Source organism: Astatotilapia calliptera, chromosome 20 (genome assembly GCF_964374335.1).
Source record: "Astatotilapia calliptera chromosome 20, fAstCal68.1, whole genome shotgun sequence".
NCBI lineage: Eukaryota > Metazoa > Chordata > Actinopteri > Cichliformes > Cichlidae > Astatotilapia > Astatotilapia calliptera.
This window is the reverse complement of record NC_137441.1, coordinates 4705083-4718767: the sequence shown is the minus strand read 5'-3', so window position 1 is coordinate 4718767 and position 13685 is coordinate 4705083. Positions and strand designations below refer to the sequence as shown.

The 13685-nt window shown below is 41.5% G+C and overlaps 1 protein-coding gene across 2 annotated transcripts in view; it reads left to right on the top strand.

Annotated features, from left to right (window-relative positions):
• Positions 1-13685, top strand: part of grm6a (glutamate receptor, metabotropic 6a) — a 36564-nt gene that overhangs the window by 4425 nt on the left and 18454 nt on the right. The window contains exons 2-9 of one of the 2 annotated variants that reach the window (XM_026154638.2): positions 497-1126; positions 5160-5376; positions 5455-5590; positions 6886-7040; positions 7157-7297; positions 7389-7589; positions 13138-13277; positions 13377-13499. In XM_026154638.2, coding sequence (XP_026010423.2) covers positions 542-1126; positions 5160-5376; positions 5455-5590; positions 6886-7040; positions 7157-7297; positions 7389-7589; positions 13138-13277; positions 13377-13499 — 1698 coding nt within the window. In that variant the 5' untranslated portion in view covers positions 497-541. Of the gene's footprint in view, positions 1-496; positions 1127-5159; positions 5591-6885; positions 7041-7156; positions 7298-7388; positions 7590-13137; positions 13278-13376; positions 13500-13685 lie in introns of both variants that reach the window. The other variant, XM_026154637.2, reaches the window with a different exon arrangement.

The window sequence follows — 13685 nt, the reverse complement described above, 5'->3', positions numbered from 1 at the left end:
TGTAGCCTCAAAATGCCCCTAAAAGCTAAACTGTGCGCTTGTCCTTTCACAGCCTCGCAGAGTTTGGCTCTGACCGTTTAATGAAGCAGCCATTTGAGGACCTGTGCCAGTTTCTGTTTGTATTTTGCTTATCACATTTTTGTGGTGATATGTGATAGCACAGCAAACACAAATTGTATCAAATTTATTTCATTTTGTTAATTTCCATCATGGAGCTGAAATAAAGTTCACGCCATCCTGTTGGCCATTATCAAACCCACACAAGCTGATTCTTCTGACTCTGAACTAGACACATTTTTTCCTAATGTAGTGAAATATTGCCTCTGTATGCCTACACAGAGAACCAGTCTAATGAGTTATGATTATTATGCAACAGTTCTGATCATTTTCAGGCTATATTAGATCAACCCAGGTCTTATTTTCTTCACAAAAACCAGGACAATCTTTGAGTCGTAGTGGAGTTACTGACACCACTGACTGTTTCTTGTCTCCTTAGGTTTCCACAGCAGGATGAAAGCTCAGTTCTGAACATCACCTCAGTATGACATCATCAGGCCCTGCCCTATCCTCTCTCCCCCTCCGCCATCATCGTCATCTTCATTACCTTCATGTCTTCTTCTGCACTTTCTACCAATATCATCTGTGGCCCCGCCTCCTGCTATCTCTCTGCCTCTGGACTGGTGGACAGGTGGTCCAGGTGAGCGCTTCTCACCAGCACTTCCACCCCCACTCCATAAAGATACCAGGTGACATCACTCTGGGCGGGCTGTTCCCCATCCATGCCCGCGGACCCCATGGTGTAAATTGTGGGGAGCTAAAGAAGGAAAAGGGGATCCACCGCATGGAGGCCATGCTGTACGCTCTGGACCAGATTAACAGCGACCCTGAGCTGCTGCCAAATATCACACTTGGGGCCCGGATCCTGGACACCTGCTCCAGAGACACCTACGCTCTGGAACAGTCACTCACCTTTGTTCAGGCTCTTATCCAGAAAGACACATCCGACATTCGCTGCTCCAATGGCGAGCCGCCCATCATCCGAAAGCCGGAGAGGGTGGTGGGAGTGATCGGAGCATCAGCCAGCTCTGTGTCGATCATGGTGGCCAACATCCTGCGGCTTTTTGAAGTAAGAGCACACCTGTCTTTATACAGCATGAATATAGAGATTATAGCGAGTTAGCCCTAAAGATGGTTAAAATAACTGGAGGTTGTGAAGTATTGAACTAAAAACTGAGAGATTACTCAGTATTTACTCCACACAGAGCAAAATACATCAAATGTCTTGTTTTAGATTACATGGGGTTGCAAAAAGACTTCATAAACATACACTGGTGCTGGAGACTGGTGCACATATGGACTGGGATCCCTTTAAAGTAAGGTAATGAACAAGAAATAGAGTGGCTATTGGAGTATATGTATCACTGGCATCATTTGGATGTTAAAGAGCTTCTTGGTGGATATTCTTGAGCAGTTTGAATATATAGAAAATAATTTTTGAAAAGCAACTGTGGAGGGGAAGGAGTTCAAACACAAAAGCTGGGCAAAATCCCAACATTGTTGGTCAGATTAAATCTGGTAAATCCAAAAATGGAGACCTTATTGTTTGTTAGATTACAATTACAAAACAATAAGTATAATTTCCCAGTCAGATTAGACTCTGCACAGTTAACAAAGGGATACTGCCATTGCATAATGAAACAAGAACACAGCAGTGTGAGTTAAATCAGGTGTAGAATGAAGTTCAGTTTATTTTATATTAGATCATCATTTACAACAAAAAATTGTTTAGAAAGTTGAGAATTTGTTAGTTTATTTTTTATTTTACTTCATGGTTTATTTATTTCATTTTTGAACGACATAAATTCTTCATGTAAGTGAAATTAAAATGTGTGTTCATTTGTATGGTGGTCTGAAAAACACGTGCAGAATTAGATTTGTTTTTTTCAAGTTCATTCTTTATTTATTATTTATACAGCACTGATCCATTCAAAGCAGTTTCTATTTCAAGATAAAAACCCTTGGACTCACTCTATAGAGAGAAGGCCAACTGTTCTCCTATTAGCAACATGAGGGAGAATAAAACACCCTTTTAACAGGAAGCCGCCTCGAGCACACTTAGAAAAGATCATAGGGAGACAACAAACAAAATAATAATAACACACATTGTTGATTTAGCCCAGGAGCCGATGATACCAGTACGAGGAGGTGTAAGAATAGCAGTGACAAAGCACAAACTACAGGAGACCAAAAACGCAAAGTTAATGATATTCAATAGTTATTAATAACACATAAATGCAGGGAGAGCAAAAGACAGCAGAGTTGGTTGAGGTGGTGAGTGCATTATAAGAAGCCCCCCAGCAGTCTGGGCAATATTGAAGCATAACCTTATGGATGGATCTCAGTAACCTCATTCAGCGCTGACGATAAGACCGTGACCCAGACTTTGACCTGTAAAGTTTAAAAAGTACCGGCTCTATCACAGAAGCCTGTTTGCATCATTCTTCATTAACATGAACTAAATGCAGGACTGAGATCCAGCAGGACAAATATGGAGACGAGTCCATGTGTGAGTCTTTGAGGAGATAGTTAGAGGCTGTCAGCGTTAGAGGCTGGATATCAGCAAAAAGGCTCAAAGTTAAAGGTTTATATATGCAGCCCAGCCGTCCCCAAACTTTTTTGTGCCACGGACGGTTTAATGTCAGACAATATTTCCACCACCGGCCTTTAGGTGTTGTGGATAAATGCAACAAAATAAAATGATACGACCAAAACATAAACTGTGGTATTTTTTTTAAATATAATAATAAATTCTGTTTGTAATTGTGTAACTTTATTAGCAACGTCCTCCTGAAATGCACCGACAACATTGAGAGTAACACCCTCCTCTCTGCCCCTTAGTGCTCTCTGGTCACTATGGTAATGTGTAAATATTTATTTCAAAATAAGACACAAAACTACAACAGGGAAGACCCAGGGAAACTGAGTTAACAACAAAACCCCTCAAAACCATAAATTTCACACCCGAGCCGGGTTTGGATGGAATATTGAGGTTGGTTTAGAAGCAAGCATCTGTGCTTGGTGATGTATCTGGGCCATCTGCAGGAAGCAGCTGAAGATCAAAAAACGAACCACAGCCTTTATTTATATAGAACTTCATAAAGTATTTAATTCTGAGAACTAAAGGATTACAAGGCTCAACAGAGCTGTGACCCTTTTGTGTTAAAAAGAAGCCTGAAGTTGTTCTTGGTTTCTTAATGATGAATATGAGTATACCCGCCACCACAACTTCTATAGATTAGCATTTTTGAATTGTACAATTTCTCTGAGTTGTTTCTTTTGGTTTCAAAGGGGCTGCATCAACTTAATCGACTTATGTAGGAGTACACTTTAGATCGCCGCTCTCTGTCATATATCAAGAGTGACTGTATTATAATAATTAAATGTGGTGTCTGGCTTTCATTTTCAGTATCTATAGTTCAGGTTTCCCATTTTGGGTGCAAAACTAAGAGCAGTCAAGTGTAGGTTGATTGTGCATGTGTGTTGTAATGGTGCTTTTTGCAGATGCCACAGACAAATTTCACCCACAGACCCATGCATATACAATATGTACGTATCTTCTAGGTGTGGATGGTGAAGACACCACTATCTTAAAACTGCCCTCCTTATAAGAGCTTTGCGGTCAGCAGGCAGTGGCTCTTGTTAGAAAAACATGAAAGGGCATTGGGTTCAAAGGTATGCTTTCAGATGATTGTGCAGTATTGTTTGGTTTCTCAGTCAGATCCGCCCCTCTTTCATAACAACCCAGACAGCAACGGCATTGATTTTACAACCTAGTAGGTGATGTCACGACGATCACGCCCATGTTTTCTATACAACCCATAACTTCTTATGGATTGTGTATATATATATATATATAAGGATGGCTAATCTGGTTTAACATACACTCTTAGAGACAGACAGGTACAGTAGGGCAGACAGTGAATGGATGAAGCCGTCTGGTTGGTGGATTAATGTTTTAAACAGACACTTTGTGTCTGGATGACTGACTGACTCTAATGAAAGCTTTTAATGACTCTGTTACGGGTGCTCTCTGTGTGCGTTTTTGTGAAGATGTGTGTCCTCAAATTAGGTCAGATTTTTAAAGGGTTTTTGAGCGTTCAGAGCCGGGTTTGAAGGTTCAGTCTAGAACCGGGTTTACACTCCTGACTGAGTGTCCGTGAACCACACACACGTGTCTCGGGTATATTTTCAGCAGCTGAATTTTAAAGCAAACCCCAGCAGAATACACGTAATCACACATTACAAACTTCAGCTTCTGGCACATATGGAGCCCCATCTGTATTAAATCATGACTGTTATGTTTTGACCGATGAATGGAAAGTGCACTGAAAGCCATTTTCTCCATTTACGTACTTTAAGCTCATGATTTGGGATGGGTGTCGTGCTCAGAGACACTGCTGCATGTATACTAGAACAGCCAAGTGTCAAACCACCAACCTTACAATTATAACCCAATTGATCCCATGAGCCATAGCTACCAAATTTAGCAAACTGGTCAATTAGCTGCAAGCAGCGTTATCTGCGTTAACGCCTTCTTTTATAGAGAACCGAAAGCTGAGAGGACCCGATCACCTGAGCACAGACCTGCACCCCTGCTAGGTGATGTCACAGAGAGTTGGTGGGGGGTTGATGGTGCCATGGAGCGTTCCTAGGTGCTCACTGTTGACATAAATTAAGTGCAGAGATAAAAGTGAAGGCTGTAAAGTGAGACTCAGTTCATGTCTGTTTCGCTCCACTGAGGATTCTCCCTGATGATGATGATGGCTGTCATAACGAGGTCTGCTCTCATTAATGTGAAGACCTTCATTATTTTGCTCACAGACACACACACATACACACAGGCGCAGTGTTGTGCGTTAATGTGATTGTTATTCTGTTTATTGAGGCTCTGACACACATTCTGCTCAGCTGTTACACAACATTAATCCTCTATGTGCGTGCGTGTGTGCGTATTGTGTTCCTGGCCTGTTAAACTCCAGCAGTGTCTCCAGTCTGACCAGTGTGTTTAATTTAACCTGAGCGCTGACTGTCAGGATAAAGGACGCGTCTTTGATCAGATTCTGTTTAAACCTGTCACCTGTTGGATGATTGTCTCTCAGATCCCTCAGGTGAGCTATGCATCCACAGCTCCGGAGCTCAGTGATAACAACCGGTACGACTACTTCTCCAGGGTGGTTCCTCCGGACTCATACCAGGCTCAGGCCATGCTGGACATCGTCAAAGCCATGGGCTGGAACTACGTGTCCACCCTGGCCTCGGAGGGTAACTATGGAGAGAGCGGAGTCGACGCCTTCATGCAGATCTCCAGAGAGGCTGGTACACAGAGCTTTCTTTCAACTTGCGTGTTTTTCCTGATCTGTCCATCTCTTGGTAACATCTTTCTTTTTATGTCAGGTGGGGTGTGTATCGCTCAGTCGGTGAAGATTCCTCGCGAGCCAACAGCTGGAGAGTTTGACAAGATCATCAAACGTCTGATGGAGACGAGTAATGCCAGAGGCGTGATCATTTTTGCCAATGAGGATGACATCAAGTAAACACACAAACACACAAACATCACTTTGTAGAAATCCCCTTTTTATTTATGTAGCAACAGTTCACAACAAGGTCCGTTTCATAACTGTCTCACTGTATGGTAAAGACCATGAAGTATTAAAGAGAGAACTACAATTACACAATCCCCAGTGAGAAAGCATTTGGCAACAGTGGGAAGGAAGAACTCCTTTGTAACAAGAAGAGATCTCCAACACACCAGGGGCAGCCATTTCTGGTGACATTATAGGAAGGTTCAACAATCCTATGGGAGCTTAAATAAGGGATGCTTCAGGATCAGCTGATTCAGCACTTACTTTAACCTTTAATAAAACCCAAACTGAGAGCTGGCTCCACTGATAGCTGAAGGCGCTGCCTCCCATTTTCCTTATTGAAACTCTAAAGAACCATAAGTAAGCCTGCAGTCTAAAAGCGAAGCGTTCTTTTGGTATAATATGACACTTTGAAGTCTTTGAGACACAATGGAGCCTGATCATGAAACTTTGTATGTGAGGAAAACGATTTAACAGGGAGCCAATGAACAGAAGCCAATATGGGACACATATGTTCTCCATTTCTAGTCCCTTTCAGTAATCACTGCAGCTTTTTGTGTCCACTGAAGGCTTTTCATGGAGCTTTTAGAGCAACCGGATAATAAAGACTTACAATAGTCCAGCTTAGAAACAAATGCATGAACTAGTTTTTCATCAGCACTTTGAGACCAGATGTTGCTGATTTTGGCAATATTGCACAGATGAAAGTGGGCGGTCCTAGAAGTCTGTTTAACAAAAAACCCAACCTGACCACAACTATGTCCATTAATCCTTTTACGTTTAGTCCAGATCAGGAGTTTTGACCAGCAGTGCAGGTGATTAGACACTATGAAAAACCAGTGACCTCCAAAAACCACCAGCAGATATTTTACAACATTGTCATAATATGAAGAACTTATTGGAACTTTTCTCAGGTTTAACTGATTTTATTTTACTTCTCAACCGTTTAAGGTTGATGGAATTCGAAGTGTTCTGAAAATCTTGTTAATGCGATAACTCAAGAAGGAAGTCAGAATTTTCAAATTAATACCATAGTTGCATCTATTAAAAACTCAGATGAGTTTCAATCTCTTTGACCTTGACCTCAAGGTCAGAGGTCAAGTTTTCTGGGGAATGAGGCGACTTTGAAATCGATACCATATGTGTGTCTGCTCAGAGGCTGAGGAGTAGCAATGGCAGCGGACTCATCCTCATGTGTTGTCACATCACTTACTGTCTGATTCTTTCTGTCTCTTTCTGGTAGGCGTGTCCTTGAGGCAGCAAAACGTGCTAACCTGACGGGCCACTTCCTGTTTGTGGGGTCAGACAGCTGGGGTGCAAAAAGCTCACCGGTCACTGAGCTGGAGGATGTTGCCGAGGGTGCAGTCACCATCCTGCCAAAGCGGGCTTCGATTGACGGTAAAACCAAGAAAACAAAAACGCAACAGGCTGGAATCCCAAAAAGTTGATTCATCTGGACGTTTTCAGACTCGATGCTGTTTGTGTTTTATGCGTGTTATACTTTTGTTGTGCAGGGTTTGATCAGTACTTCATGACTCGCTCCCTGGAGAACAACCGCAGGAACATCTGGTTTGCTGAGTTCTGGGAAGACGATTTCAGATGTAAACTGACTCGGCCTGGAATCAAACTGGACCCCGATAAGAAGAAATGTACAGGTGTGGCTACACCTGAAGGGCGTCTGGGACCAGCTGTGAGTCAACTTATCGAGTAGTTTCCCATTATATGACACAGTGTGTGTTCCTGCAGGTGACGAGAGGATCGGACGGGACTCGCTCTACGAGCAGGAAGGAAAGGTTCAGTTTGTGATCGATGCGGTCTACGCCATGGCTCACGCTCTGCACAACATGCACCAGGATATGTGTCCCGGCAGCTCCGGAGTCTGCAACAACATGGACCCTGTGGAGGGACAAGTGCTGCTGAACTACATTAGAACCGTCAACTTCAATGGTAAGAAAACACGCAGACAAAACATTACACTGTTTTACGGTAACAGTGCTTTACCTGAAGTAAGGATACGAATGTGTCCTCATACTCAGACCTGGTCTTGAACCTTGGCTCGTGAGGCATTGTGGTTGCTAGCGGAATGGGCAGAGAGCTTGGTTTGGTTGCTATTGTAAAACTGGTTCCATGGACATAATCTCTCTGGGGAAAAAACGTGATGCCAACTGGGTGTAATTCGTCTCCGCACTCTGGAAACAAACCCTTGGAGAGCAGCTGGACTGCCTTTCCGGAGGTATCAAGGTTGGGATTCACACTACGTGGCAGTAGTAAGAAAAACAAGTGGCCCGAGGGGCGGATGCTGTCATATGTGGGTGGTAAACATTAAATTGGCATTTTTGAAGCACCAAAACACCTGAGGACCAGGATGTGGTCAGGTGTACATCTTCCACACTGAGGTTAAGAGGGGAGCAGAGCTTCAGGGCAGAATCAGTCCTGGCTGTTTTGAGTGAGAAGATGATTTGCATGCACTGACCAGGGATAACTGACAAGCAGTGGAAAGAATCCTTTGAGGAACTCCTGAAAGTGACGGATCTGTCCTTAATAGAGAAGGCTAATCTGTAAGACTTAGAGAAAAGCTCACACATATCCATGTACGAGTGTGCTGATGTGAGTCTGCAGGTGTGAACAAGATTCTTCTGAAGATGCTGAAGGCTCGGGACCTGACTGTGAAGCATCACGGCAGAGAGGAGACACAGGGAGGAGGCTCATGAATCATTTATGTTAACTAAGAGCTTAATGTTAACACAAATGGACGATACAATGAATGTGGCAGTCAAAGGTGTGCCATGTGGTGAAACGACGTTGGATTTCATAAATCAAACATATGCAGGGGGAGAAGAGCTACACTCAGACTGAGGAACAGTGAGAGTTTATAGCAGGGAATGGGCTTTTCCTCCAGCTGTTGGGTCTTTAATGGACTCCTAAAGAAATTAACTAAAAGGTAGTAAAGTGAATATAAACATGTCCAGGTTGTCTGTGTACTGCTTGTAGACTTAGTACTGCAGGATTGTGTAGTTTGCTCTCAGTGCAACACGAGTGGAAGAAGAAGCTGCACAGCTCACATTTAGCAAGCAGCAACCTCGAGGGCTGAGGGTTGTTTTTTTTTAAAGCAACCATTTTTATGCAATCTATCATGTTTAAACAGACACAACAAAAACTGAAGCTCCTGCCAAGTAACCTTCAGCGATGCCACCAAATCCCAGGAACACACCCAATTTGACCACAGAAGGACAAAAGAGTAGAAAAAAAATAAAGCACAACATGAACATGAGACAGATGAATAATCTTCTGACTAAAATATTTACCGTATGACTGCAGTGTAGCCTTTTTCTCTCTTTTAATTCATATACAAATATGTTTCAGTCAATTCAATGAACTTTTTTCTGTTTTTGCCATCAAACATTTAGACGTTGATTAACCGTCAGCTGCTGGTCTTTTCATGACGTCCAATCATAGTTGGACTTTACCATGATGTCGGCTTGAGTTACATCTTTGTTTCATTAGTTTCTAATAAGAATGATTCCTTATTCCGGAGTTACTTTCTACAATCTCTGCATCGAATAAAATGTCAAATAAAATGATATAAACACATTTTTAAGCAAGTTGTTTGATAGAAAGAATAACAAGAAACCTCCATGTTTCCTACTGGAATAATTGACTTGACATTAATCAAGCAGCATTCCTGAGTCTGTAAGTTCAGCGTGCCACAAATGAAACAGAAGTGAAATTTAAATAACTCGTGTTGCAGCCTGTGCACGTCTGTCCACAGTCATGCTGCTGTTAGTTGTCTTTTAAAAAGAAAAACAGATAAATGTGTTTCATTCTGATCTCTGTTTCTACCTTTGTAAAGACGATTTGATCTTCGATCTCTAAAGATCTCTAATCTTTGTGGATCAATATCAACATTCACACGTCTACAGTTCAGTTTTTGCCGTTGTATCACAACCAGTTTTGACCAGAGAGAAGCTACAAAAAACTCTTTCTGTTATCAGAATCAGAATACTTTATTAATCCATAAGGAAATGATGTGGTTACAGGTGCTCGAAGACAATAAGAACAGCAAAAGACTGAATTAAATTAAATAATACAGCATATTACAAAGTTACTGAATATAAGAAACAGCTCTGATACTTACAAATAGCTCAATTAGAGATATCCAGAATATTACAGAGATTAAATATACATGATTGACATTTTAATCTATTTAAATGCTGCATAAATGCGTTAACTGCAACTTTAGTTCAATTTTCAAGAGGAGTTTCACATTTTTAACCGTTAGCATTTCATAGATATCAGGGACACCAGCCGGGTGGTCTGCAGGATTTCACTGTCCCAGTGAAGGAGTCTCCATCCATCCATCCATCCAACATCCATTCTCTTCCATGTATCCTTATCGGAGTCGTAGAGGGGCTGGAGTCTATCCCAGCTACCACAGGGTCAGGGTACACCCTGGACAGGTCACCAATATGATGCAAGGCTAACACAAAGAGACAGACAACCATTGGCACTCACTTTCACACCTGTAAGCAACTTAGAATGAATCAACCAATCAATCTAACCCCATCGATGGGTTTTTATTTTTTGTTTTTTTAGCATCTCTCTACATCTACAGAAACTCCTCAGGACCAGGTTTTAGATTTTTTTTTTTTCAAGCAACTGAACAAACTGTTCCTGTTAGACATCAAATCCATATTTTATAAAGATGTGAAGCTGCAGCAGCTGGAAGACCGAGAGGATTTCATCTGTAACCACCGGAGCTGCATGCCACAAAGCACGCCAGTCTCTCTCATTCCTTCGTCTCCCTCTACATAAACTTCATCTTCTTCAAATCATCAATATTTTATCATTTTAGTCCAACTGTGTTCTTATTTATGGTTCTTTCTGATTTTTAGGAGATTGAACTTTAAGAAAGGCTGATTTTTGGTTCTGTGAGACTAGACACAAACCTGAACAGGGACAACACAACCAAAGTTGAATCCTGCAGACAGACACCTGGTGGTCATGTGATCTCTGAGGCCCTCTCATACTAATATTGGGATTTTTCTCTATAATGAAAATATTGCATCATAAAGAGCAACAGAGTACGAGGAGCAGTGTTTTGAGTTCATGTTCTCTTCATTTAGACTGAAAGTTACTTTTAAAGGAGAGCCTGCTGATATATTGATATATTCGGTTATTACTGTAACCTCGGTGTTATGGGCAGCGGGTGCTGAAGGGGGATTGTTTGCTCTGATTTTTCAAGTTTTATTTATATAAAAAAATACAAAGTGCCTTGAAATCATAATAATTCTTATTTTTAACAGTAATAATCACAATAATGACCAGTTTAAGGTACTTTTTATTGTAAAATCGAGTCTTTATAACATTATTGTGAACTACACAATGATCGACAATCCCATTTGAGGAGCACTTGGTAACACTGGGGAGGATAATATTATTACATTGAAATCTATGTAACTATGTAATAATAGGCAAGAAACTGGGGATAATAATGTTATAATAAATTAATGCCTTTGAAGCAAAACCAGTTTTTATAGGACAGTAATATATTTGTAACAATGTCATAACCTGCTACCAATAAAATGACAATATCTTTGCATAATGTGCAAATTTTTATAAAGTGACTCGTGAAGAGTCAAAATTTCACATTTATATCTAATTCCATGTTAATAGCCTATTAAAGTAAACCTCAAGAAGAATGATGATAACCTGGAAACACATGTGATCGTTTATTTATAATTCCCTAAACAATGCAAAACTTCATTGTTCATTCTTAATGTGGAATTAGACAGAAACAGGACCACCATGCATGTTTTCAGTTAATATCACACAATGTTAAACACATTATTTATAATGTTACTTTCAAACAAAAAATACTACTGCAGACATAAGGTAGGATTTATTCAACCATTATTACATGGTAATAATATCTTGAGCCACGGGGCTCAAGAGTTGGGAGTTCGCCTTGTAATCGGAAGGTTGCCGGTTCGAGCCCCGGCTTGCACAGTCTTGGTCGTTTTCTCCTTGGGCAAGACACTTCACCCGTTGCCTACTGGTGGTGGTCAGAGGGCCCGGTGGCGCCAGTGTCCGGCAGCCTCGCCTCTGTCAGTGCGCCCCAGGGTGGCTGTGGCTACAATGTAGCTGCCATCACCAGTGTGTGAATGTGTGTGTGAATGGGTGGATGACTGGATATGTAAAGCGCTTTGGGGTCCTTAGGGACTAGTAAAGCACTATAAAAATACAGGCCATGCCATTTATCCTAATATGGTATGGAATCAACCAATATTATGCTCATACTATGAGGTTATTGCCACATGTCAAGATATAGAAAATTACCATTTTATTGCTGGCAGGTTATGATGTTGTTACCAAAACATCACTATACTACTACAAACTGGTATTGCATTACAGGCATTCGTTATTACCTGTTCTTACCCAGTTACATACATTTCAATCTGATATAAAACCACTAAACGGCTAAAACCACTGTTGACGCAAGATAAATATTTGGATATTACTTTGGCAATTTCCAGTAATTAAGAGGTAAAAATTTGTTTCCATACTATTACTGCCTTGTTTCAGCTTATTACCACACTGTCACCATGTTATTACCAAGTTGTAATGGAAATGACTCTACGAGGACAACACGTTCTGGATCAGCTGGAGTTCTCTATCTTCTGATCGCTGCGTGGTTCAGGTGTTGGTTTAATTTCCACAGCTGGTTTTTGTTTTTATTCAGAGTCACGGAGAGATAATAAGTTAATGCACTTTGCCTGTTTCCCCTGTGGACTCGGTCTTTCTGATGTACCGTGTGTGTGTGTGTGTGTTAATAATTAAAGGATGCAGCTGCTGAAAACTCTGAAGAAGCTTTCTGCTTAAAGGACTAGCGAGAGAGTTGTGAGAGTTGAGTGAATGTGCTGCAGTTACAGGCAGTAAAGGTAGTTCTGCTCTCTGTGATCTGCTGAACTATTCAGGATAAAATCAGATTTAATACAACCATGAATTTCTGATGTCTTGTCTGTATGCACAAATGCAAAAAGACCAGCAGGTTGGCTTGTGTTGGGATAGACCTCAAGAGCAGTTAAACCAAAGTTAAACCAACACAGAGCTTTGAAAGTCAGAGGTAATCCCAGCAGGAAGTCCAGCTCTGTCAAACTGATCCTTTAAATCCCTCCACCTGAAGCTTCAGTGTTCCCTTTGGGTTCATTAATATGTTGATTCATTCTGTCCTACTGTCAAACTGGATTATGTTCCTGCTATTTCTTTCAGCTCAGGTCCACGTCCATGTGAGAATGACCAACTTTTAGCTAAGTGTCCTAACTAGCTACACTCTGAGTTGTTGGGTCTTTAACTGTCTTGTCCAGCTTTCTATCAGCCAAATAATGTAGTTATTGTGCAGCTGGGTGTAGCTGCTGTTTCCCCTTAAAGTGGAGATGCCACATGTGGCCTCACAGAGATGAGCTGTTAAAGGTGACGTGGCCTGTCTGTCTCGCAGGAAGTGCTGGTACAAGCGTTTTGTTCAACGAGAACGGAGACGCTCCTGGACGCTACGACATCTTCCAGTTTCAGATGACCAATCACAGCCACCCTGGCTACCATGTCATCGGCCAGTGGACCAACAATTTGAGACTCAATGTAAGAAGAGTGAACATGAAAGTACTCCTGCTGGGTTTTAGTGTTCTGTCTTTCTTTGTGTGGCTGTATGCCTCTCTCTTTCTTCCTGGGTGTCTGTAGCTGGAGGAGATGCAGTGGTCAGGAGGGGATAGATCCGTTCCAGAGTCCATCTGCAGTTTTCCTTGTAAACCAGGAGAAAGGAAGAAGATGGTGAAGGGGGTTCCTTGCTGCTGGCACTGTGAGGTAAACGTGCAGCATGCATGCATCTTTTTATCTGAATTCTGAGAATTTATAATTAATTTGCTGTTTAGATCATCTTCGCTTTATCTGTGCACTATTATTAAAATTAGGAACATCCTGTCTTAGAGAAAGCCTGCAGTTGATGCAAGACGTTGCAGCAGAAACTAGAAATCAAAACTATTAGCTTCC